The sequence below is a fragment of the Spea bombifrons genome, chromosome 5 (genome assembly GCF_027358695.1).
Source record: "Spea bombifrons isolate aSpeBom1 chromosome 5, aSpeBom1.2.pri, whole genome shotgun sequence".
Lineage (NCBI taxonomy): Eukaryota > Metazoa > Chordata > Amphibia > Anura > Pelobatidae > Spea > Spea bombifrons.
Window position 1 is genome coordinate 109,063,170 of NC_071091.1, and position 24,938 is coordinate 109,088,107.

Here is a 24,938-nt window from a genome sequence, read left to right on the forward strand (position 1 = left end):
AATACCAGCATTTGAAATACCCTGGGGTGTCTAGTTTTCAAAAATATATGGTTTGAATGGGTTAAATTGAGGTAACCGGCTTCAAAGATGTTCCAAAGAGGAGATGGAGGCAGACTGACCAGATTTGGAAATCATAAAACGCTGCTTGTACTTATTGCCCAATAACTTACAAAAACAGCAAAAAAACATAAAAACATCGGGTATTTCTAAACTCAGGACAAGTAGTAGAATCTATTTAGCTAGTTTATTTACTTGCTTTTGTAGGTGAGTAAAAGATTTTTCAAAGAAAAGTCCTAAAAGGTGTTTTTTTTCAAATTTTCACCATGTTTTATTATTTTTTTTTTTATAGTAAATAAGATGATATGATCAAAACATATGGTATCTGAAGAAAGCCCATCTTGTCCTAAAAAAAACAATATATAACATGTGGGTACACTAAGGAGGAGAAAATTACAGCTGAACACAAGCACCGCAAAAGGGTTAAAACAGCCTCGGTCCCACAGGGTACAAAAAGAAAACATGAGCCCGGTCCTTAAGGGGTTAAAAGACAAGCTTTCAAGAGATATCCTCCCTTCATCAGGTCTGAAGCAATACTGATCAACATGATAGAGGTTACAACTTAAACAAGTGATGGTATAAGGGGGGGGGTTGAATGGGGTGTCGTAAATAATTGGCCTGGAGGTGAAGAATGTAGAGAGGTATATATATATATATATGTATGTATATGTATATGTATATATATATATATATATATATATATATATATATATATATATATATATATATATATATATATATATATATGGGTGAATTTGTGAGACGGGGGATACAGTAGCATCGTTTAGCCCTCCCTGACATCTGTGGGAGGTGTATCTACAGATCCCGCGTCTTGTCCTCCCTGAATGTGGGACCCACGAGGCTTCTGCACAGAGCGCCCACAAGCTGCATGTCTGCTCCCCCAGGCTCCTGCCTGAAGACCGCCCTGACAGGGGAGCTCAGTACCAGTCTCTGTCCAGCAGATGTCGCCCGAGTAGCGCTTTCTATCCAGCAGGTGTCACTGGGTCCCGGCTGCAGTTCCACTCTCTATCCAGCAGGTGTCACTGGGTCCCTGCTGCAGTTCCACTCTCTATCCAGCAGGTGTCACTGGGTCCCGGCTGCAGTACCACTCTCTATCCAGCAGGTGTCACTGGGTCCCGGCTGCAGTTTCCTGTTCCTGACCCGGTTGCAGTGCAGGTACCCGCCCGGCAGGCGGCGCTGGGCCCAGCAGTGCTCGCAGCCTCGGAGTTTCGTGTAGCCCGGGCCCAGTGAGATTTGTCCCTCCCCGGCAGCCGATGGCGAGCGGTGCCCCCGGGCCTAATATGGAGCCGCTGCCCACCGTGCTGATGTCGGCCTGGGCCTGGCGGGAGGCTCCGGGGAGCGGCCGGGACAATGTACTGTTGCAGTTGAGTGTCGAACCAGACAGGCCCGTGGACTTCCGGCTGTTAGTTCGGCGGAGTGAAGGCCCCAGGGGTCCGGCTGGCACGGTGAGCAACCGCAGGGGCCCCGGGAGCGGTGTGTGTACCCCGGCCAGTGCCTGGGACTGCCTCTTACTATAATACCGGTTACTCCTGACATTACCCCCGTAATACCGGTTACCCTGACATTACCCCCCTCCCGTAATACCTGTTACCCCTGACATTACCCCCCCCCGTAATACCGGTTACCCCTGACATTACCCCCCCCGTAATACCGGTTACCCCTGACATTACCCCCCCCCCCGTAATACCGGTTACCCCTGACATTACCCCCCCCCCCGTAATACCGGTTACCCCTGACATTACCCCCCCCCCGTAATACCGGTTACCCCTGACATTACCCCCCCCCGTAATACCGGTTACCCCTGACATTACCCCCCCCCCGTAATACCGGTTACCCCTGACATTACCCCCCCCGTAATACCGGTTACCCCTGACATTACATTACATTATATATAATGTATACTGACATTATATAAACATATATATATAAATATACTAATTATACTGACATTATATATACATATATACACTAATTATACTGACATATTATATACATAGATATACTAATTCTACTGACATATTATATACATATATATATTTATTGACATACGATATGTGTGTGTGTATATGTATATATATATGTATATATATATATATTAATATATAAAATGCGTGGTGCGGATTATACATTTTGGATAATTAATAAATAATTTATTCTGGTTCTGCTGTTAAACAATCAGCCGGCAGCCTCTCTATCCCCCGTCAGAAAAGGGCGACCGTTCAGAGTGGTTGGAAGCTGCTGAGTGACATCACTGAAAGTCTGATACGGTTCAGATGGATGACGTTTCTCCTGTCGCGTTTGTTTTTTAGGTGGTTGAGGTTTTTAAGCTGAAGGATATCTCGTACGAGCTGAAGAGCTTGTGGTGCCACGAGCTGACGGAGCTGACGGGCCCCGGGGAAACCGGCGGCTCCATGATCTTTAACTTTGATGACAAACAAGAAGCCCAGAAGTGGTGGACGGTGGTCAGCAGCTCTCTGCGAGAGGCTCGGAAAGGTGGGTGATGAGGTCACGTGACGCTTTTCTAGAATTCAGATTAGGGCTGCAACAACTAATCAATAAAATCGATCATGAAATTCGTTGCCAACGAATTTCATTATCGATTAGTTGAATCGATTATTATCGATTATAAAATGAGGGGTTTTTCAGAGCAAACGCTCCCTAAAATCCCCCTCATTATATAATCCGTTTGAGTGACTCACAGCAGCAGCTCCTACTTACCAGCCCCTCCCTGTAATCACTGTGGCAACTGGCCCCGCCCCCTTCCTTCTCCCAGAAGGCCAGAACCACATGGCTGTGACACTCATCTAACTGTAAGTATAAAATTAATATTTGGGCTGCTGAAAGTTAGGGGAGGTGGGGGTTAATTTAGGGGCAGCTATGTTTAATGGGGTGTTTAGGGTTAATTTAGGGGCAGTTATGGTTAATGGGGTGTTTAGGGTTAATTTAGGGGTAGTTATGGTTAATGGGGTGTTTAGGGTTAATTTAATGATGAGGACTGAGGGTTAATTTAATAAAGTTAACTTAAGGTGCAGTTAGATATAAAGGGGGCAAACTAAAGGGAATCTAAATCCTGGGGGCCGTGAAGATTAACCCAGTACTTATTTATAAAAGTATGGTGTCAGTGTGCTGTGAACAGGTCTGTGACTCTATGAGGGGACTATGAGATATCTGGGGGGGTATAAGGCATATCTGGGGAGGACACAATGACATATCTGGGGGTATAAGGCATATACAGTATATAAGGCATATGTGGGGAGGGCAGTGTGGCATGTCTGGGGAGGACGGAGTGGTGTATCAGGGAGTATAAGGCGTATCAGACACAGTGGTATATGTGGGAGGCAGCGTGGAGTGGCATATGTGGGAGGCAGCGTGGAGTGGTATATGTGGGAGGCAGCGTGGAGTGGCATATGTGGGAGGCAGCGTGGAGTGGCAGATGTGGGAGGCAGCGTGGCGTGGCAGATGTGGGAGGCAGCGTGGAGTGGCAGATGTGGGAGGCAGCGTGGAGTGGTATATGTGGGAGGCAGCGTGGAGTGGCATATGTGGGAGGCAGCGTGGAGTGGTATATGTGGGAGGCAGCGTGGAGTGGTATATGTGGGAGGCAGCGTGGTATATGTGGGAGGCAGCGTGGTATATGTGGGAGGCAGCGTGGAGTGGTATATGTGGGAGGCAGTGTGGAGTGGTATATGTGGGAGGCAGTGTGGAGTGGTATATGTGGGAGGCAGAGTGGAGTGGTATATGTGGGAGGCAGTGTGGAGTGGTATATGTGGGAGGCAGTGTGGTATATGTGGGAGGCAGCGTGGAGTGGTATATGTGGGAGGCAGCGTGGAGTGGTATATGTGGGAGGCAGTGTGGAGTGGTATATGTGGGAGGCAGCGTGGAGTGGTATATGTGGGAGGCAGAGTGGAGTGGTATATATGGGAGGCAGCGTGGTATATGTGGGAGGCAGCGTGGAGTGGTATATGTGGGAGGCAGCGTGGAGTGGTATATGTGGGAGGCAGTGTGGAGTGGTATATGTGGGAGGCAGTGTGGAGTGGTATATGTGGGAGGCAGCGTGGAGTGGTATATGTGGGAGGCAGAGTGGAGTGGTATATATGGGAGGCAGCGTGGTATATGTGGGAGGCAGCGTGGAGTGGTATATGTGGGAGGCAGCGTGGTATATGTGGGAGGCAGCGTGGAGTGGTATATGTGGGAGGCAGCGTGGAGTGGTATATGTGGGAGGCAGAGTGGAGTGGTATATATGGGAGGCAGCGTGGAGTGGTATATGTGGGAGGCAGCGTGGAGTGGTATATGTGGGAGGCAGCGTGGTATATGTGGGAGGCAGCGTGGAGTGGTATATGTGGGAGGCAGCGTGGAGTGGTATATGTGGGAGGCAGAGTGGAGTGGTATATATGGGAGGCAGCGTGGAGTGGTATATGTGGGAGGCAGCGTGGAGTGGTATATGTGGGAGGCAGCGTGGTATATGTGGGAGGCAGCGTGGAGTGGCAGATGTGGGAGGCAGCGTGGAGTGGTATATGTGGGAGGCAGTGTGGAGTGGTATATGTGGGAGGCAGCGTGGAGTGGTATATGTGGGAGGCAGCGTGGTATATGTGGGGGGGGGCAGCATGGCATGTCTGGGAGGCAGCGTAGCAAGCCTGGGCTCAAATGTGCATATATTGGGGGGCTGGTTGGGAAATAAAGACAAGAAATGTATTATCAAAGTTTTTTTTATTCTGCGTTTGTATTTAACATCATTTGTTTATTAAATTATTTTAAATGAAAAATGAACATTCATTTTTTTATCCGATTAATCGACAAAATAATCGGCCAACTAATCGATTATGAAAATAATCGTTAGTTGCAGCCCTAATTCAGATCCTTATTTAGCGAGCCGCAGCGAGTCCCGTCATAGAACGTCCTTTGAAGTTGAGTCGGTGGCCCCCTGGCTAGCAGATCGCGGCCGCCGGCTCCGTGATGTTCTCAGGAAATCGCGTGCACTTTGTTGGAATTTGCCCAGTTGCCATAAAATTTTGTCCTTGGACCCCCCTCATTTCTTCTTCTTCTTCATTGTACCTGCTTTAGTCAGAGCCCCGGTTACCGAGACCCTCACGTCAGGGTGGAAAGTGGGCCAGTAGGTGGCGGGTTTGGCCGCCTTATCTAGCTCTTTAAGGTTGTGATATAACCCCCAGCGGCGAGAGAGAAGGAAAAGCCGGCCTGGTGATAACAAAATCAGCCCGGGTCCTAGTTATATTATTTCCTCCGACGGAACATGCCGGCCCTTCCGGATAAAGCCAGAGAGCTTTATCGAGCATGCGCAGTAATGACACCGGGTATAATCCGCACCAACAATGTTATCCTGTGCTGGTGTATAATCGTGTATTATGGTATGTATGTTACATATATTATATTACTGTATATATATATATATATATATATATATATGTGTTATGGCGTGTGTCACGCGTGCTATAAGTATGTGGTCCTTACAGTCTGCCTCTCTCTGTTCTCAGCAGCTTCGCAGGGTCAGGATAACCCTTTGAAAGCCATACTGGATAAGCCTGCGACCGCAGCCATCACCAGCGCGTTTAGATCGCTTTCCGTGGCCCCAGAGATTCCAGCGGAGCCCACGGACTTCCATGCCAAAGGTAGAGGAGACGCCTGGCTTCTTGTTTCAGTGCTTTACGTTACTGAGAGGGTGGTAGATCCGTGGATCAGCCTCCCAGCAGAGGTGGTAGAGGGTAATACAGCGAGGGTGTTAAACATGCATGGGATAGACATACGGCTCCTGAATCTAAGACGAGACCAACGACTGATTAAGGTTTGAGTCTTTACAGCAGGAGAAACGGGCGACTAGATGGGGGCCGGATTGGGGCCGGTTTCTATGAGGCAAAGAAAGTGTTTAGAACGTGAAGGGATCTGCATCTGGACCTGTAAAAGCTAATATGGCCTTCTCCACCTGTCTGTACATGCGCGTTGTATCCCCGCATTGCTTAGGGGGCTTTATAAAGCACTCGCGGGCGCCGTGTCATGTGACTGGGGCTTTTCTCGGGCTTTACCTCCGTTACATGCCCTGCCTATTGTTTTGTTGCAGAGGAGTTGGCCCAGCGGCTCAGCCGAGCCATAGAGAGCGGAGACGAGCAGCTGGCTACCCGGTACGCGGCGGCGCTGGCCAAGCAGAGGACTCCGCTCCACATCCAGCCGAAGCCGCACTCCTACCCCAAGAGTAACATCCAGTAAGTGGCACCAGAAAAACAGCAACTCCCATATATATATTTATATGTATAAAGGGTTAACGGAGAAGTGCGCGGGCTGCGCAGGAGCCGGTGATGGTGTTTTGTTTCCGTAGCATGAAGATAGGCGTTGAAGATGCGTCCGGCTCGGTGAATATCTCCACTTTCGTTCAAAGCCATACGACGATAGCCATGCTGAAACAGCAGGTACGTGCGTGCGCGGGGAGCGTGTGCAGCGTGTGTGTGTATGTATGTATGTATGTATGTAACGGGCCTGTGCCGGGGTGATCACGTGACACGTTACCTCTCCCCGTCATACAGATCTATCGGGAGTTCCGCTTCCACCCGAGTATTCAGCGCTGGATTATCGGGCAGTGTCTGTGCGCGGACGGCCGGAGCGTGGCTTCCTACGGGATAAAGCGTGACGGCGACACGGCCTTCCTCTACCTGATCTCAGCCAGGCAGGGAAACCTCGGGCCTCACGACCAGTACCAGAGCAACGCCTTCCACTCCGCACCCTACCTGGCCGCGCCGCCGAGCGGACCGGCCCCTATCAACGGTGAGTGCCGATGCCTCGGGGTCTCCTGGCGCCAAGCTGCGTGTCACGGGGCTGCCCGCCGTACGGGACGCGGGGTAACGTTAACCCTTTGTGCCACAAAGCAAGTTATCCTTTATTCGTGTTATGTAACAAAGGACAAGAAGCCAGATAGCACTAGAGGGTCAGGGATGAGATGGACCGGAAGGGAGTTTTACTTTACTGAGAGGGTGGTAGATAAGTGGAACAGCCTCCCAGCTGAAGTGGTAGAGGGTAATACAGTGAGGGGATTAAACGTGCATGGGATAGACATACGGCTCCTGAATCTAAGACGAGACCGACGAATGATTAAGGTTTAAGTCTTTACAGCAGGAGAGGGCCGGATGGGGGCCGATGTGCAGATGTGTTCTGTGTTTTTATGTCGTGCCGGAAGAATGCAGAGCGTTACATAAAAAACAGTGAAAAATTTGATAGCATTAAACGGTTCAGACAGAGCGGTGCAGATGGAGAAGAGCGCCCAGGAGCTTACAATCTATTAGGAAGCTGAGGGTGATGTGATTGATGTGTTATATCCTGTTTACCCATTGTGCAGCGCTACGGAATCTGATGGCGCTATGTAACACAATAAATAATAACCGTAGCGAGGGGGCGGTGGAGAAGTCAGCGGCCGGACATCTCGAAGCTGGGGAGGACGGATAGTTTGTTGAGGATGCTGGCTGAGAGTATTGGGAGGATAGATTGTAAGGTATCTGACATGTGATCAGCACAGAACACGGATATGCCGGTATGATGGGGGCGGGGCTCAGATTGGCACCGGGTCTCACCAGTTTTGTGTTCTTTTTTTCTTCTAGTTTCACTCAGTTTGAGGCCAGAAATCAGTGAAAATCTCAACACAGAAAATGTTTCCCGAAGTTCCAAGCGCCCGGGGGTCCCCGGTCCGTGCCACCCCCCGGCCCCGGTTCAGGTACGTATCATATATGCAGCTTCCGCTTCGGGAAGGAGGCAGTTACTGGGTGTCCGTTGAAGCTTTTGTATCGTATATATGGGATTTGTATGAAGGCCTGGATCTTTTTTCCGCCCCTTTAAGGTATTATTTCTTGTTTTTTTTTCTTTGCAGACGGAGGGCTGGTCGTGCCCGATTTGCACCTTTATTAATAAACCCACGCGGCCGGGCTGTGAAATGTGCAGCGCTGACCGCCCCGACGACTACGTGATCCCGGAGAGATACAAACCCGACGAAACTGAAAAGAGGAGAATACAGCAGGAAAAAGAGAGCATCCGGCAGTATGAAAAGGTACGGGGAGACAGGGCTGCGCATGTGCTCGCCTTCTGCTGCACGGTGCATGCGAAGGGCGTCTTTAAATGTGTTTTTGTTTCAGTAACCGCAAAAAAAGAATTTAGTGGATTTTGGGGGAAATATCTCCATAAATAGTTACTGCCCCACCCCACACCAATGTTATGAGCCCCCCACTGCAATAAATAAATAAATACACCCGCACGCTTCATACAGCCTTGAGTTAGCAGAATCGGTTCCTAGGCAGGTAGCATATAGAGGCCCAGGGCTCCTCGTGGGCGGGGCATTTCCCACTCTCATTTACGTCCTGCTGGGAGCATTAAATCCCCCGCCCACGAGGAGCATTTCCTGCTCTTGGTTACTTCCTGCTGAATCTCAGCACATTTTCTGCAGCTGGAAGCGATGAGGGAACCAGGAGGCGCTAATTCACACCGTGCCACCCTCTATACTGTTAGAGAAGGTAGGGGCGGTCGCCCCCGTTTATGAGCGGAGGCCCTCGAGGTGTGTGTCTAGAGGTTTAGAGCGTTGGGTTTCTGGGCATGTCGGTGAAATTTCATCCTTTCTGGTTCTATTCGACGCGTAGAATTTGCATGATCAGCATCGATAGTCGGCACGCGCATTTTAGAGAAAGTGTGTGGGCTTTTCGGTCTGAGTGTCATGGGAGTGAATTTTGAAGGTTCCCCGTTATCACCCACCCAGACTGAGCCCCTACAGATAGTTTGATGTCGCCGCGAATCCTGCTCTGCTGACTGAGCGCGACTTCATGCGCGACCAAGTGTCCGGACCCTGCGCGTCCGTCCGAGAGGAAGGCGTTACTCAGAATATACGTCGCTCGTAGCCGGGAGAGAAAAGATTTGGGCCCAAAATCTGGATTTCCGCAGAACCAGAAGAAGGCGCGGCGCCGTGAGCGTTCTCGTAGATTCCCGGGTCTGTCGCTCGCAGGGAATCGTTGTATTTCCGCCCCGAATCTGATTATATTGGGGGTCTCACTACATAGCCAATCACACGCGTGCCACCAGGTACTACTGCTGCGTATGACATCATAGCTGTCGCGTCAGATGATCACGTCGCTTCGTATATATATATTGGATTTATTTATTTTTGTCAAATATGCACAAAATTACAAAAAAAGAGCTCTAATTACAAAGATAAAGCTAACGTTCTAAACAATGGAGAGCTTCATAACGCTGCGCCCCCCGCTCTGTGGAGACGTTAATGACTATAAACCCGTCAGGGCCCCGAGACGAAGCGTCTGTCTGTGAAACCCTGTGTTATATTCACAAAATGCAATAAAGCTGGACTGTGTTTGAAGGAAGTCTGTTTATTCGCTGTTTTCGGGGGGGGGGTCGGGAGTTTCTTCATTTAGCGGCGATGCTTTGTTAGCTGAGTGCAGAGCGCACTTTGGGTCGGAGCGTATCACATGCGCAAGGGGTGATGCTCTGCGGGTAGGAGGCTGTGGGGTCTCTGTTAGGGGTGATGCTCTGCGGGTAGGAGGCTGTTGGGTCTCTGTTAGGGGTGATGCTCTGCGGGTAGGAGGCTGTGGGGTCTCTGTTAGGGGTGATGTTCTGCGGGTAGGAGGCTGTAGGGTCTCTGTTAGGGGTGATGCTCTGCGGGTAGGAGGCTGTAGGGTCTCGGTTAGGGGAGATGCTCTGCGGGTAGGAGGCTGTGGGGTCTCCGTTAGGGTGATGCTCTGCGGGTAGGAGGCTGTGGGGTCTCCGTTAGGGGCGATGCTCTGCGGGTAGGAGGCTGTGGGGTCTCTGTTAGGGGTGATGCTCTGCGGGTAGGAGGCTGTGGGGTCTCCGTTAGGGGTGATGCTCTGCGGGTAGGAGGCTGTGGGGTCTCTGTTAGGGGCGATGCTCTGCGGGTAGGAGGCTGTGGGGTCTCCGTTAGGGGTGATGCTCTGCGGGTAGGAGGCTGTGGGGTCTCCGTTAGGGGTGATGCTCTGCGGGTAGGAGGCTGTGGGGTCTCTGTTAGGGGTGATGCTCTGCGGGTAGGAGGCTGTAGGGTCTCTGTTAGGGGTGATGCTCTGCGGGTAGGAGGCTGTAGGGTCTCTGTTAGGGGTGATGCTCTGCGGGTAGGAGGCCGTGGGGTCTCTGTTAGGGGTGATGCTCTGCGGGTAGGAGGCTGTGGGGTCTCCGTTAGGGGTGATGCTCTGCGGGTAGGAGGCTGTGGGGTCTCCGTTAGGGGAGATGCTCTGCGGGTAGGAGGCTGTGGGGTCTCTGTTAGGGGTGATGCTCTGCGGGGAGGAGGCTGTAGGGTCTCCGTTAGGGGCGATGCTCTGCGGGTAGGAGGCTGTGGGGTCTCTGTTAGGGGTGATGCTCTGCGGGTAGGAGGCCGTAGGGGTCTCTGTTAGGGGTGATGCTCTGCGGGTAGGAGGCTGTGGGGTCTCTGTTAGGGGTGATGCTCTGCGGGTAGGAGGCTGTGGGGTCTCTGTTAGGGGAGATGCTCTGCGGGTAGGAGGCTGTGGGGTCTCTGTTAGGGGAGATGCTCTGCTGGTAGGAGGCTGTAGGGTCTCTGTTAGGGATGATGCTCTGCGGGTAGGAGGCTGTGGGGTCTCCGTTAGGGGTGATGCTCTGCAGGTAGGAGGCTGTGGGGTCTCCGTTAGGGGTGATGCTCTGCGGGTAGGAGGCTGTGGGGTCTCCGTTAGGGGTGATGCTCTGCGGGTAGGAGGCTGTGGGGTCTCCGTTAGGGGTGATGCTCTGCAGGTAGGAGGCTGTGGGGTCCCTGTTAGGGGTGATGCTCTGCGGGTAGGAGGCTGTGGGGTCTCTGTTAGGGGTGATGCTCTGCGGGTAGGAGGCTGTGGGGTCTCCGTTAGGGGTGATGCTCTGCGGGTAGGAGGCTGTGGGGTCTCTGTTAGGGGTGATGTTCTGCGGGTAGGAGGCTGTGGGGTCTCTGTTAGGGGTGATGCTCTGCGGGTAGGAGGCTGTGGGGTCTCCGTTAGGGGTGATGCTCTGCGGGTAGGAGGCTGTGAGGTCTCCGTTAGGGGTGATGCTCTGCGGGTAGGAGGCTGTAGGGTCTCTGTTAGGCGTGATGCTCTGCGGGTAGGAGGCTGTAGGGTCTCTGTTAGGGGTGATGCTCTGCGGGTAGGAGGCTGTGAGGGTCTCTGTTAGGGGTGATGCTCTGCGGGTAGGAGGCTGTAGGGTCTCTGTTAGGGGTGATGCTCTGCGGGTAGGAGGCCGTAGGGGTCTCCGTTGGGGTGATGCTCTGCGGGTAGGAGGCTGTAGGGTCTCCGTTAGGGGTGATGCTCTGCGGGTAGGAGGCTGTAGGGTCTCTGTTAGGGGTGATGCTCTGCAGGTAGGAGGCTGTGGGGTCTCCGTTAGGGGAGATGCTCTGCGGGTAGGAGGCTGTGGGGTCTCCGTTAGGGGTGATGCTCTGCAGGTAGGAGGCTGTGGGGTCTCCGTTAGGGGTGATGCTCTGCGGTTAGGAGGCCGGAGGGGTGGATCCTGCGTCGTTTGTTTAAATTCTGAGCGTTTTGGGAAATAATCCTTTCTGACGAAACTCTTCTCTTCTTTCTTTCTTGTGTTTTGATCTCGCAGGGGAAAGGAAGGAGAGAAGCCCCCGGTCAGAATTCCTCTTCTCTGGAAGAATTTGTCTATCTGTCTGCAGAGCTCTGCTGAGGGCCCCGGGGGGCTCTGATTTGTCGTGTACACCAGACAAAGCGCGGCCCCCCTCGGCCCTCTCACCATACAGACGGCACTAGGGCCAAAGCCGGCTTTCCGCGGACCGGTCGCGAGGCTTCGTCGGAGCTTAATGGAGGATCTGATCATCTGACTGTCAGCTCTGCGGATCAGTTTGAATTCTCGGGGCGGCGGGGAAAATTTTACAAATCCTGCTTTTCTACACTTTTTTAATCCTCGCGGTGTTGGAGAAATCTCGGTCACGTTTAGCGTGATCATGAATGTGATTGGCCGTTAGCGGCGGGGCGTGTCCTCAGGGTAACGCGGGGGTTGTTGGTACTCAGGAATCATAATAATTTATAAAAACAACGGGCTGAGCCTCTCGGGCGGGTGATGTCGGAATTTTATCCGTCCTGAGGGCCAGAGCCCCGACCGCTCCACGCGTAGCCTCCTCGGTGACTCTCTGTCAGTTGATAGAATATTCTCCCCACCCCCACCCCCACCCCCCCGGAGTTGTCTGTGGCAGTTGGTGTCGAGCACCTTCTCCATTACAGTTGATGTTATATTTTCTGTTTTTTTTCTCACTGATGTCATATCTGATGTCATATCTCTACACTAATAGTATTGCCGGTGTGTGTGATACTGGGGGCCACGCTGTCACAGTAGTGGGATTCGGGGACGTGTCTCTGTCACGGGACGCGGCCTCCACGCATTCTGGCGCTGTCAGGTGACCGGAGTGATTTATATTACCCTGAGCAGCGGTCGTTTTTAGTATTTATATGTGACGAGTATTTCGGGGGAAGGGCGTTTATAGTAATACTTTGGTAATAGTCCAGTAAACCTGCTCGGTGGGCTTTCTTCAGGGACTCCTGGAGGGACGGAGGAATTCGCAGGTTTCTTATTGGACGGAGGGTTTTTGCCCCTGCACCCATTTTATGTTAAATGCATGGACTATGATGGATTTACTGCATAGAAATCAACGCGGCTGCACTTTAGTTACTAGAATCAGAAGAATTAGATCTGCTGCATCTGGAACCTGCAAGCAGGTCGGCCCCATCCGGCCCCCGTCTAGTCGCCCGTTTCTCCTGCTGCAAAGACTCAAACCTTAATCAGTCGTTGGTCTCGTCTTAGATTCAGGAGCCGTATGTCTATCCCATGCATGTTTAATCCCCTCACTGTATTACCCTCTACCACCTCTGCTGGGAGACTGTTCCCCTTATCTACCCCTCTCAGTAAAGTAAAACTCCCTTCCATTCCATCTCAGTCTCTGTCTCTCTAGTGTTGGATTCCGGTCTCTTCTTGTAACTTTTCTCCTCCTCCTAAAATAAACCTCTTATCCTTTATAGTGAAATTTCTTTATGTATTTAGATACATCCCCTCTCTCTCCCCTCCCCCATCTCTTTCTCTCCCCTCCCTCATCTCTCTCTTCTCTCCCCTCCCTCATCTCTCTCTTCTCTCCCCTCCCTCATCTCTCTCTTCTCTCCCCTCCCTCATCTCTTTCTCTCCCCTCCCTCATCTCTCTCTTCTCTCCCCTCCCTCATCTCTCTCTTCTCTCCCCTCCCTCATCTCTTTCTCTCCCCTCCCTCATCTCTCTCTTCTCTCCCCTCCCTCATCTCTCTCTTCTCTCCCCTCTCTTTCCTGATCATTTTTATCCTGTAAATCATTCCCCATTTTAATAGCAGGAAACACTATCTTTCACGTGCGGGGCGTTCCTGCGTACACTTCCTGCTTCAGTAGAGGCAGCAGGGGGAGGAGTTACGAGAGGAAGTCTCATTTTCTAACTCCCAATAACTCGGGAATGCCTGCACCGATTTGCGTGCGGTAAAAAGCAATGAAGTCCGTGCAGCATGAACAACAATTTTTTTAAAAAAATAATTATTATTTTTAGTAGAAAAAGACAGATTTGATTGGCTGTGGATGGCTGGGTAGCGAGGCTTACACTTTATTTGTGTGGGGGTCTCTCGTTATTGGGGTGTTGCTGCTAGGGGTTATCTTTATGCACTTGAATTCCTTAGTTTTTTTTTAACATTGTTTTTTTTTAATGTTTAAAGCTGCTTAGGTACAAAAAAGTAGAGTATTTGAAAACTACTTTTTAAAATGATTTTACCCCAAAAGATCTGTTCTTTCGCTTGCTTGTTCTAATTATGGCAGATTATTGATACGCAGCGGGGGGGGGAAATGCTTCCTAAAATCGCCCAAATGATTCTTTTTTAGCAGTTTTCGGGATGTCGCTGTATAAAAAGCCGCGTTTAATGTGAAGACGTCCTGGAAAGTATTAGTGATTTTTCTTTTAGTTTTTAAGTGTTGTACAGCACCGTGTCGTGTGCTGGCGCCATATAACTCATTAATTAACAATAATAGAGTAAAAGAAAGCATGGAATTTACTTAACTCTTCTGATTTTACCCTTCTGCAAAACCACACACGCAGGCGTCCATCTTGTCTCTGTAAGACCCGCCCCCTATTGTGTTGCCCCTCCAGGCAAATCACTTGCTGTAGTTCTGTGCCCTGCTGTTTTAAAGCTGCTGTCCCACTCGGGCAAAATCATTTAAGCAAATGAAATCCGCAGCGGAAAGAATAACTTAACAGATCTGCTGGGCTGCCAATCAGAGCAGGCGTTTTTGTCACATGACCACGAAGCTTGATTTTATTCTTGGGAACGTTCGTTAGAAGCTGGCGGCGTGAGATATGTGGGACGGCCTTTAGGAATTATAGTACATGCGTGTATGGATGCGGCTGTAGTTGCCCCATAGCGTGCAGGTGGGGGTCTTATAGTGTGATACGGGGTACGGACGATGGTCTCCATATTCTTGATATACGATATAAGTCAGGGAAGCCGCGCATGCCTAGATATCAGTACAAAGCGTTTGGTGCCACGGCTGCTGGACTGCCGGTCACTGCGCAAATGTCGGAGAGAAATGCACTTTATGTCAGGCTGGAATGTCATGTTTTGCTTTCTATATATTTTTCTGTCTTTGAAATACACTGTATATTTTTGTGAAGAAAGGATCTTTTCCCCCAATTGACTCCCCCCCCCCTCCGGCCCCTTTATTCGGGGAACAGATTCTGTATTTTTCTACATCTGCAGTTTATCAATAAAGTGAAATTTATATTCTCTGCGCGGCTCTGTGTATTTATCTGCGTATATTCATAACTCCAGCAGCGCAGGGGCTGATCAGCTGCACGGGAATACATGAATTACAGTAATACCCCAGCACTGTATACGGTAATACCCCGGCGCTGTATATAGTAATAACCCCCGGCGCTGTATACAGTAATATAACCCCCAGCGCTGTATACAGTAATATAACCCCCAGCGCTGTATACAGTAATATAACCCCCAGCGCTGTATACAGTAATATAACCCCCAGCACTGTATACAGTAATATAACCACCACCCCCCGGCACTGTATCTGCAGGCTTGGAGCCGCCGTTGTCAGTCATGTGATATTTTGGGTGACTTTCCCGGCTCAAACACCGCACTGAGCTGATGCTTTATGGCGATGCTAATGAAGTCCGTTCCTCCATAGACTTTCAGTAGTCAGGGAGTCCTGATTGCCCCATCAGGCTCTTGGCCATCACTTTGTGTGTTGGGGAGGCTTAGACTCGAGTCCTGAGATTCTAATAGCAGATGCCCCCCCCCCAGTAATAATATAACCGCAGGGTGTTAATCCTCCCCCAGGGCCGGTCACTGCGTGTTATACCCTACCCTGTGTGTTGTGGGCAGCGGGGTGGTCATTGTGCCCCTGTGTGTTCCCTCCAAGGTGCTGGAGGAAGAGCGACGCCAGAACTTCCTGCACCTTCTGCAACTGGACAGCGAGGTTCTGATCCCAAACCAGGAGGCCATCGAGTGCCGGATCTGCTTCACGGAAACCCCGGCGGGAGACGGCGTGCTGCTGCGCGAATGTCTCCACAGCTTCTGCAGGTAAGAGGCAGCCCGCCGAGACCCCCAACTCCGTCACCCACTCGCTGCTCCGGAACCTTCCATATATACGCTGCGGAGGAGAAAAGGTACAACGAGACCGGAATCTAACACAAGAGGGTCAGAGGCTGAGATGGGATGGAAGGAAGTTTTACTTTACTGAGGGGGGTAGATAAGTGGAATAGCCTCCCAGGAGAAGTGGTAGTGGATAATGCAGTGAGGGTAATAAACATAAGGCTCCTGAATCTAAGACTAGGCCACGTTTCCCATATTAATAGTTTACATGGAAGTCAATCCTTATACACCAATTGGGGATTTTATGATAAATAGTTGCTATGGCGACCTAAAATCACTTTATAGTTTCTGCTGAGCTGAAGCCCCATGAAAAAGAAATTCTACAGCATAAACCCAGTGATGTCACAGTAATGTTAATCGGCAATCACAAAATTACCCTTCTGTATGATTCTCGCTCTACCCCGATCTACTAAACACCCGACTTTTTATTATACTGCCTGTGGGGAGCAGTAGAATGCCTCAGTGTAAATCACCCAGTTGGACTCTCTGACTAATGAAAGTCTATGGAGGACGGACTTCATTAGCATTGCCATAAAGCATCAGCTCAGTGTGGGGTTTGAGCCGGGAAAGTCACCCAAAATATCACATGACTGACAGCACCGGCGGCTCCAGGTCTGCAGATAAAGGGAGTTTATTGGGACAAAATGAGATTTTTGTCATAGGCCGAGGGGGGGGGTGGTGGTTATATTACTAATACAGTGCCGGGGATTATATTACTGTATACAGCGCTGGGGGGTTATATTACTGTATACAGCGCTGGGGGTTATATTACTGTATACAGCGCTGGGGGGTTATATTACTGTATACAGCGCTGGGGGGGTTATATTACTGTATACAGCGCTGGGGGTTATATTACTGTATACAGCGCTGGGGGTTATATTACTGTATACAGCGCTGGGGGTTATATTACTGTATACAGCGCTGGGGGGTTATATTACTGTATACAGGGTGCGGGGGGGTTATATTACTGTATACAGCGCTGGGGGGTTATATTACTGTATACAGCGCTGGGGGGTTATATTACTAATACAGTGCCGGGGATTATATTACTGTATACAGCGCTGGGGGGGTTATATTACTGTATACAGGGTGCGGGGGGGTTATATTACTGTATACAGTGCGCGGGGGGGTTATATTACTGTATACAGTGCGCGGGGGGGTTATATTACTGTATACAAAGTGCGGGGGGTAATATTACTGTATACAGGGTATGGGGGGGTTATATTACTGTATACAGGGTACGGGGGGTTATATTACTGTATACAGGGTATGGGGGGTTATATTAATGTATACAGGGTGCGGGGGTTATATTACTGTATACAGGGTATGGGGGTTAATATTACTGTATACAGGGTGCGGGGGGTAATATTACTGTATACAGGGTGCGGGGGGTAATATTACTGTATACAGGGTATGGGGGTTAATATTACTGTATACAGGGTGCGGGGGGTAATATTACTGTATACAGGGTGCGGGGGGTAATATTACTGTATACAGCGCTGGGGGTTATATTACTGTATACAGCGCTGGGGGGTTATATTACTGTATACAGCGCTGGGGGTTATATTACTGTGTACAGTGCGGGGGGGTATATTACTGTATACAGGGCGCGGGGGGTTATATTACTGTATACAGGGCGCGGGGGGTAATATTACTGTATACAGGGTATGGGGGGGTTATATTACTGTATACAGGGCGCGGGGGGTAATATTACTGTATACAGGGTGCGGGGTGATGGTGACTCCGTTACGTTGCAGGGAGTGTTTGCGGCAGGTAGTGAATTGCTGCGAGGATCCGGAGGTTTCCTGCCCGTTCCGGGACGAGACGTACGCCTGTTACAGCAAACTGCAGCAGAGGGAGATCCGGGCGGTGAGTCTCCGGCTGAACGGGCAGAAGTTTAACTTCCGCAGCACTAAAGGGAGCGGATCAGAGCGGCGGGGAGATGGAGGCAGCAGGTCAGAGCGGCGGGGAGATGGAGGCAGCAGGTCAGAGCGGAGGGGAGATGGAGGCAGCAGGTCAGAGCGGCGGGGAGATGGAGGCAGCAGATCAGAGCGGCGGGGAGACGGAGACAGCAGGTCAGAGCGGAGGGGAGATGGAGGCAGCAGGTCAGGGCGGCGGGGAGATGGAGGCAGCAGGTCGGAGCGGCGGGGAGATGGAGGCAGCAGGTCAGAGCGGAGGGGAGATGGAGGCAGCAGGTCAGGGCGGCGGGGAGATGGAGGCAGCAGGTCGGAGCGGCGGGGAGATGGAGGCAGCAGGTCAGAACGGCGGGGAGATGGAGGCAGCAGGTCAGAGCGGCGGGGAGATGGAGGCAGCAGGTCAGAGCGGCGGGGAGATGGAGGCAGCAGATCAGAGCGGCGGGGAGATGGAGGCAGCAGGTCAGAGCGGCGGGGAGATGGAGGCAGCAGGTCAGAGCGGCGGGGAGACGGAGACAGCAGGTCAGAGCGGAGCGGAGGGGAGATGGAGGCAGCAGGTCAGGGCGGCGGGGAGATGGAGGCAGCAGGTCGGAGCGGCGGGGAGATGGAGGCAGCAGGTCAGAGCGGAGGGGAGATGGAGGCAGCAGGTCAGGGCGGCGGGGAGATGGAGGCAGCAGGTCGGAGCGGCGGGGAGATGGAGGCAGCAGGTCAGAGCGGTGGGGAGATGGAGGCAGCAGGTCAGAGCGGCGGGGATGGGGCTGAGAGGATCAGAGGGGAGAGGGAGGCCGAGGGGGGCAGAAAAGTGCTGGGAGGATGAATGGGGAGCTGGAGGGGCCGTGGAGGGGCCGGGGGCAGCAGTAAATCCCTCTGTTCCCGTAGCTGGTGTCTCAGGATGAGTACAGTCGCTTCCTGGAGCGCGGCCTGGTTGTGGCGGAAAGCAGGAGTCAGAACAGCTACCACTGCCGGACGGCGGATTGCAAGGGCTGGTGCATCTACGAAGACTCTGTCAATGAGTTCATTTGCCCCATCTGCTATGCCGAGAACTGCCTCATATGTAAGGTAACTGCCCCGGCGCCCCACCCCCGTCCTTCCCGGTGCCCCCCCCCCCCGTGTTACACGCTGAGATTCCGTGTTCTCCCCTCCAGGCCATACATAACGGGATGAACTGCCGCGAGTATCAGGACGACCTGCGTATCCGCGCCCTCAACGACGCCGCCGCCCGGCAGACCAACGACATGCTGAAGGTAGGAGCCCCCCCTCTGGGAGCCAGGGGCCTGTGCTGTCCTTAGGGGCCAGAGAAAGGAGCCCACACTCCCAATATAGGGCCAGAGACTGGGGCCCGCGTTCTATACCTGGCAACGACAGGGTCATGTAGTCCACAAGTGGGGCCACAGAGAGCGGGCGGAAGCCCTTAACCTCCCGGGTATTTAAGGTAAATGGAATCCCCTCCAGCCTGGGGTGTAATTGGGGGCAATAAATGAGGCTTTCAGGCTCGTGTAAGCCGTGGCAGGTAACGCGCTGATCCCCCGGCAGACGCTGGTGCAGACCGGGGAGGCCATGTACTGCCCCCTGTGCCAGATCATCGTCCAGAAGAAAGACGGCTGCGACTGGATCCGCTGCACCATGTGCCAGACCGAGATCTGCTGGGTCACCAAGGGCCCTCGCTGGGGCCCCCTGGTAAGTCCTACGTCCTCTACTACTAACACAGCGAGACCCCTCGCCCCCATAATAAATATATATTAATAATCCACCCCACGGGGGGGGCAGAGGGGTAATTGCCCCGGGCCCCCCCTCGTCCCCGCTTAGGGCTATATAACGCTCTTCTGTGTCCTCAGGGGCCCGGAGACTCGTCGGGAGGCTGCCGGTGCAACGTCAACGGGAAGAGATGCGACCCCAAGTGTCAGAACTGTCATTAACGCCCCCGGCGCGGCCGCGCATGGAACCCGATTACATTTCACCCCAATCTGTTTAATTTATAGCGTTTAATAATTGTTTCAATGGCAAAAGTCAGAGTCGGTCAGACGGACTAAAGGACTTCGGTGTCCGCGGCGCATCGATAGCTCCGCCCGCTCGCTTTTACCGCCGATCCGAACGTGTGAGCATTAACCCCGCGGCAGGAAGCTCACTCCGGCTCTGAAAGGGTTACTAACGATGTATCACATTATTATATTCGCTTTATAACGGAGCGGCGCGTCTCGCAGAATCCTCTCCAGCTGCCTCTCTGTGAATAAATGTAACGTTACGCAGTCGGTGGAAGATGGAGAATGATGAAGCTTTGTTTTCATTGGTTGGTTTTGGGACTCCGCGCACTCCGAGCGCCGTCCGCCGAGCGTGAAGGGGATCCCGGGTATTTCCGTGTCTATTAACCCTTCGTGGGATTGATATAATGTAACCTCATTAAGAACTCAGGTAAAAGCCTCTACAAGTTACCAAACCAAAAGACTTTTTCACGCCCGACGGGCCAATCGGCCGCTGCCTTTCTCGTTTTTTGTCTCATAAAATACCCCCCTCGGAAATTACTTGCGTTTTCTTGTACTTTTTGTGTTTCAATTTTTCAAACATTTTGTTGCTTTTAGAAAACATTGCAGAGCCTCCTAGGGGATCAGAGCCACCGGACGAGAACGCTTTCCAGCCCCAGCCGTTATTCCTCCCCACTCGTCCTGTGCTTAGGAAAGCCTTAGTTCTGCCCCCACGTAGGTTTAAAGCTGCTGTTCCACTTTTGTAGGTAAATTAGACATTAGACGCCACGTTGCTGGTCCGAACCCGGAATCACAGAACGTTTCCATCGTTTGGAGGAATAAAATAGCAGATCTGTTAAGGTTTTTTTTTTTTCGCTTAATGTAAGGAGTGGAATTACTGGAACCGCATCCCCCGAGCGCCCCCCCCCCATACCTCCGACCCAGCTGCTCCATCACTGATGTTTAAGGGGATGGAGGGCAGATCGTGTGGTTTAAGCCTCTTAAAAACACCCCAATTCTGCTGCCGCGGTCCAACTCCCCCGAAGTTTTACCCGACTGATCATTTCAATTCACTAAACGGCCACAGAGTCGCCCCCTTATAGAGCTTCAGGGCCGAGTTTCCAAACAGGGAGAGACCCCCCCCCCCCGAGAGGTAAATCCCGCTAATAACTCAGTCCCGGCAGCCGCGTGGTTTTAAAAGAAATATTTTAATTTAATAGACTCCCCATAACGGGAATGAATGGACACAAAACGTTTTTCCCAAACCACGTGTTATTCTCCCCATAAGTCCCTTTTCCTCCCTCGCTGGAATATCGTGGACAAAGCGGATGAAATCATGGATTTAGCAAAAAAAAAGAAAATGATGAACCCTAGAGGTGCGGAGCTCGGGGGTTAATATCACGATGATCAGAGTTCACGGGCTGCAGCATCCGGCTCCCGGCGGGGAGGAAAAGGTCCGATCATCCACGTCATTCTCCGGCGGAGGCGTAGAGCGGTATGGAGGCTCCGAGTGCTCGGGGGTCCTGGACAATCACTGCCGTTATTGGGGGGGTCTGTAGGCGATCTTCCTAGACTTGAGTACGCTCCAGCGGTGCCGCTTCATGTAATACAATACGGGGATGAGGATGGACGTGATCATAATCACCTGTATGGAGAGAGCACAGCGTTAGCGTGACGGCTTCACGGGTTACTGGAAGACCCCCCGGGAGGCAGTCGGGCTCGTTATATAATCGCACCCTTGCCCCAGGATACTTGGAGTTGGCATCTCCATGGTAACGATTCATATAGGATTGTAAGTTCTGAAGCAGCGTGGCGCATATATACAGCCGGTAATCGGCGTTTGCTGCAGGTGGCCTCGAGGTTTGCAGTCGGGGGGTTGGACTGCTGCCCCCGGATACCCCCACAGGTACTATATACATGTGCCGCGGGGGGCACGTTTATGGGAGAGACCGGACACAAAGATAAGTTGGGTTTTTCGCCCAGGATTACTCACTTTCAGGCCCATGAGCTTGCGGTGATCGTGCTCCGGCTCAGCCGCCCAGCGGAGGAAGGTGCAGACATCTTTACCGACCTGGGACATGGTGGCCGGCGTTCCTGTGAGACACAAAGCTGGTTAATCATGTGCTGCGCCTCAGGGGGCCACAAGCAGAGTCCAGGTAACCCCCCCCCCGGAGCTACAGCCGAATACTTTACACTCCATCTAACGAGCGGCAGAACCCCAATCATCCACCAGCAACATCTCTACAGTAACAATCATTGAGCTCCGCGCATGCTGCCGTTTGGGGCCCAGCCATCGCACAGCGCAAGCACTTCACCGGCCGCGGCCCTTACCGTCACCGAACTCCAGGATCTCGTTGTAAATCGGTGGCGCCATCCCGATGGCCTGGCCGGGGAAGTAGGGGTTGTAGTAAAGGCCTTCCCTCATTGTTACCCCGGCCGGCGGGTCGCAGTATCCAGTCAGAAGGGAGAAGACGTAATCCTCCCCGCCGTGTCTGCAAGGAAATGGCTTATGTGACACCAGCGGACAATCCGCGTGCTCCCAGCACCCTCAGCCAGCACGTCCTCCCCACCTTCAAGATCTCCGGCCTCTGACTTTTCCCACACCCACCCTAGCTACAATCACATCATCCTCAGCCAAGCACCCCCTCTCAAGCTGCTAATAAGCTCCTGGGAACAGGGCTCTTGTACAAGCATGTTGAAGTTCTATATAGTAACAGCGCCACAGCATCTGCTGGCGCTATATAAATACATGCCATGTAAAGTGAGTTACGGATCGCTATGACGACGTGACGGGCAGTCACATGACACGTGGAAACCGAGTATGTTTGGAGGTCATCTATTGGCAGGTACGTGCGCGGCATTCACCTGGCGTTGACGATGTAGCTGAGGTCGGGGGGCAGGGCTCCGTTGTTGGCGGCCCTCGCTGCCTCGGGGTTGGGGTACGGCTTGGGAAAATGATCCGATAACTTCCCAGGACGGGTGAACATCTCCCCGTTCTCATCCGGCCCGTCCAGGATCTCGTACTGAAAACACAAGACAGCGCGGGTGTGAGCAGCACGCTGACCCCGGACCGGCACCGAACATGCACGCACGCACGCGACCCGGACCGGCACCACGCGGCCGCCGGCACTCACCTCCTCCGCCAGCGCCTTGGCCTCGGCCTCCGTGTGCGTTACTCCCACCAGGTTCCGGAAGGCCAGGTACTCCATGCTGTGACAGGCGGCACACACCTGCTTGTACACCTCGTAACCCCGACGGACGCTGCGGGAGAGAGGAGCCGGGTCAGCGGTGGACGCGGAGTTAAACGTTAGAAGTCCGGGCCCCCCGCCCTGTCGGCCTCATATTGTCCAGGTTCCTTTTACCCCATGAAGTATCTCCCGACGGCTCCCGGGGGTATATGCCGGGGCCCCTTACCTGGCGTGGTCCAGGGAGGAGAGCATTCCGCCGTGGCTCCAGGGGTAGCTTGGAGGGTGCAGCTCCAGCTCGCTTGCTTTAACGGAGTTATGGAGTGCGAAGGCTAATCCGGCGCCGCCAGCGACGAGAACGCCGAGCGTGGAGAGAGCCGCCTTCCTGCCGCGGGACAGCGAGGAAAACGACATGTTTGCCTGAAAAACAATGCAGAGCGTCAGCCACGGATCACGGGGGTCAGCGAGACCCTCAATGTATCAGCCTCTACCACTTCTGCTGGGAGGCTGTTCCACTTATCTACAGCATCAACAAAAGAAAACAAATCAACATCCTTTCCTGTTGGGGGGGTAACTGTCCCTGAGGGAAGCTCTCCGAGTTATCACGCAGGGGCCGGCATGGACCATATATACCGGTGCAACGGTCTGGAATGGCGAGTGACGCAAGTTAGGGGTCTCCGGATCGCCCCGCTTGGTAATAAAGGTCAGAATCCTGCGCCCTCCAGACATCGCTGGTACATTCAGGTCAACCAAGTTCACAGAACCGGCAGCGCGCTAACTGCGAGGAAACCTCACAAGGCTCTGATTGGCAGGATCGCACGCAGTCACCGGCACGCGCACGCACACAGTCACCGGCACAATATAATTAGCCACACGCAGCACTTTAAGGTCACTTACCGGCTATCTGCACAACCCAGCAGAGGTCACTTACACTCACGGGACAAAGTGTCATGCGTGTCGGCTCGACATACTAACAGCCACCGGCCACGGAGCGCGTGCACCCACCGCGCCGACTAACGGGGCGACCCCAGCAGTTAACTCACACAACCCTCAGCCGGGGCTCTGCCACAGACTACTCCAGCTGGGTTACGGAATGATAACCGGCCAATGACGCAGCTCCCGGCAGCCACAGAACCACTGAGAACAATGAGAACCCAACGCACCTTTCTGCAGAGCGGATGACACCGGCGCGGGAAGACGTTACGGGACACGGGAAGACGTTACGGGACACGGGAAGACGTTACGGGACACGGGAAGACGTTACGGGACACGGGAAGACGTTACGGGACACGGGAAGACGTTACGGGACGCCAGCGAGGGGTGCCGTTACGTGGCGTCGGTTTGCTAATTGATGTTATTACTTTGACAAAGGCGAAAACTACGCTGAAATGGCAACCACAGCGCAAGGACCAGTAACGTCTACACAGAAGACCTCAGTGGCTGACTGGCAGCCTTTCCTTATATCGCTATATAACGAGAAGTCCGTCCGTGGCCCCCCGTCTCCTCTCTCTAGGGCAGCTGGAGTCACCCTGTTGCCCCTGTGACCTCTCCCTGCACATTCCATGTGTCCCCCGTAATCCCGTGTGCCAGTGGCCCGCTAGCATGCCTGTGAGTCCCGGACCCCATCCCCTGTGCTGCCCGAGCCTCGGCCTCTTTCCTCCCCAGGTGACCTTCAGTGCGCCCCGGGCACACCCGGCCCGCAATGCCGGCTGTCCTAACTCCTTCCTCGATGCGCCCCCACTTCCTGTGGCCCCCGGAATCCTCGTACCTGAGGAGCGGCCGGCCAGGACCCCCGGCCTCCCTGTAGCAAACCAGCCCTCAGCGACCTCCGAAGCACCAGACACGCCGCCGCCATCTTCCTCGGCAAGAGAGGAAATCGCTCCGCCCTCAACACCGGCTCTGACACAACTTCCGCCTGCCGCCATCTTGGTGCGTCTTTTGAAAGCGGCCTACCGCCATGTTGCTACACCTTTCCCAGTGGAACGCTATTCAGATGTGCGAGAGGTCTGAAAAGCCAGGACCAGCCACGAGAGCTACCGGCATAAAAACTGTAAACGCCATTATCAATAAAAAATAGATTTACAGGCAGGGGATGTATTTCCTGCGGGTGTACCAAGATGGCGGCTGTTGTGATGTTGGCAGGTCGCACATGCGCAC

The 24,938-nt window shown here is 52.8% G+C and overlaps 2 protein-coding genes across 3 annotated transcripts; one reads left to right on the top strand and one right to left on the bottom strand.

Moving 5' to 3' along the window:
- Positions 1-1,245: 1,245 nt before the first annotated feature.
- On the top strand, positions 1,246-20,149 carry LOC128497446 (ranBP-type and C3HC4-type zinc finger-containing protein 1-like). Of its 2 annotated transcripts, none has more exons than XM_053467532.1 (14): positions 1,246-1,523; positions 2,388-2,571; positions 5,565-5,699; positions 6,146-6,287; positions 6,401-6,491; positions 6,606-6,843; positions 7,671-7,783; positions 7,937-8,113; positions 15,493-15,653; positions 17,483-17,594; positions 18,518-18,697; positions 18,784-18,882; positions 19,172-19,315; positions 19,474-20,149. In XM_053467532.1, the coding sequence occupies exons 1-14, from the start codon at positions 1,332-1,334 to the stop codon at positions 19,552-19,554; spliced, it is 2,049 nt and encodes a 682-aa protein (XP_053323507.1). In that variant the 5' UTR covers positions 1,246-1,331; the 3' UTR covers positions 19,555-20,149. The 2 variants fall into 2 exon arrangements, with proteins under 2 accessions (XP_053323507.1, XP_053323508.1); XM_053467533.1 differs by having other exon boundaries at positions 5,568-5,699.
- A 636-nt stretch (positions 20,150-20,785) lies between these two features.
- Positions 20,786-24,705, bottom strand: LOC128497462 (cytochrome c1, heme protein, mitochondrial). The gene is made up of 7 exons (XM_053467554.1): positions 24,550-24,705; positions 23,011-23,201; positions 22,731-22,857; positions 22,462-22,619; positions 21,928-22,088; positions 21,590-21,690; positions 20,786-21,241 (listed from the first exon to the last, which is right to left on the bottom strand). Exons 1-7 carry the CDS (start codon positions 24,634-24,636, stop codon positions 21,137-21,139), a joined length of 930 nt encoding a protein of 309 aa, XP_053323529.1. The 5' UTR covers positions 24,637-24,705; the 3' UTR covers positions 20,786-21,136.
- Positions 24,706-24,938: the final 233 nt, after the last annotated feature.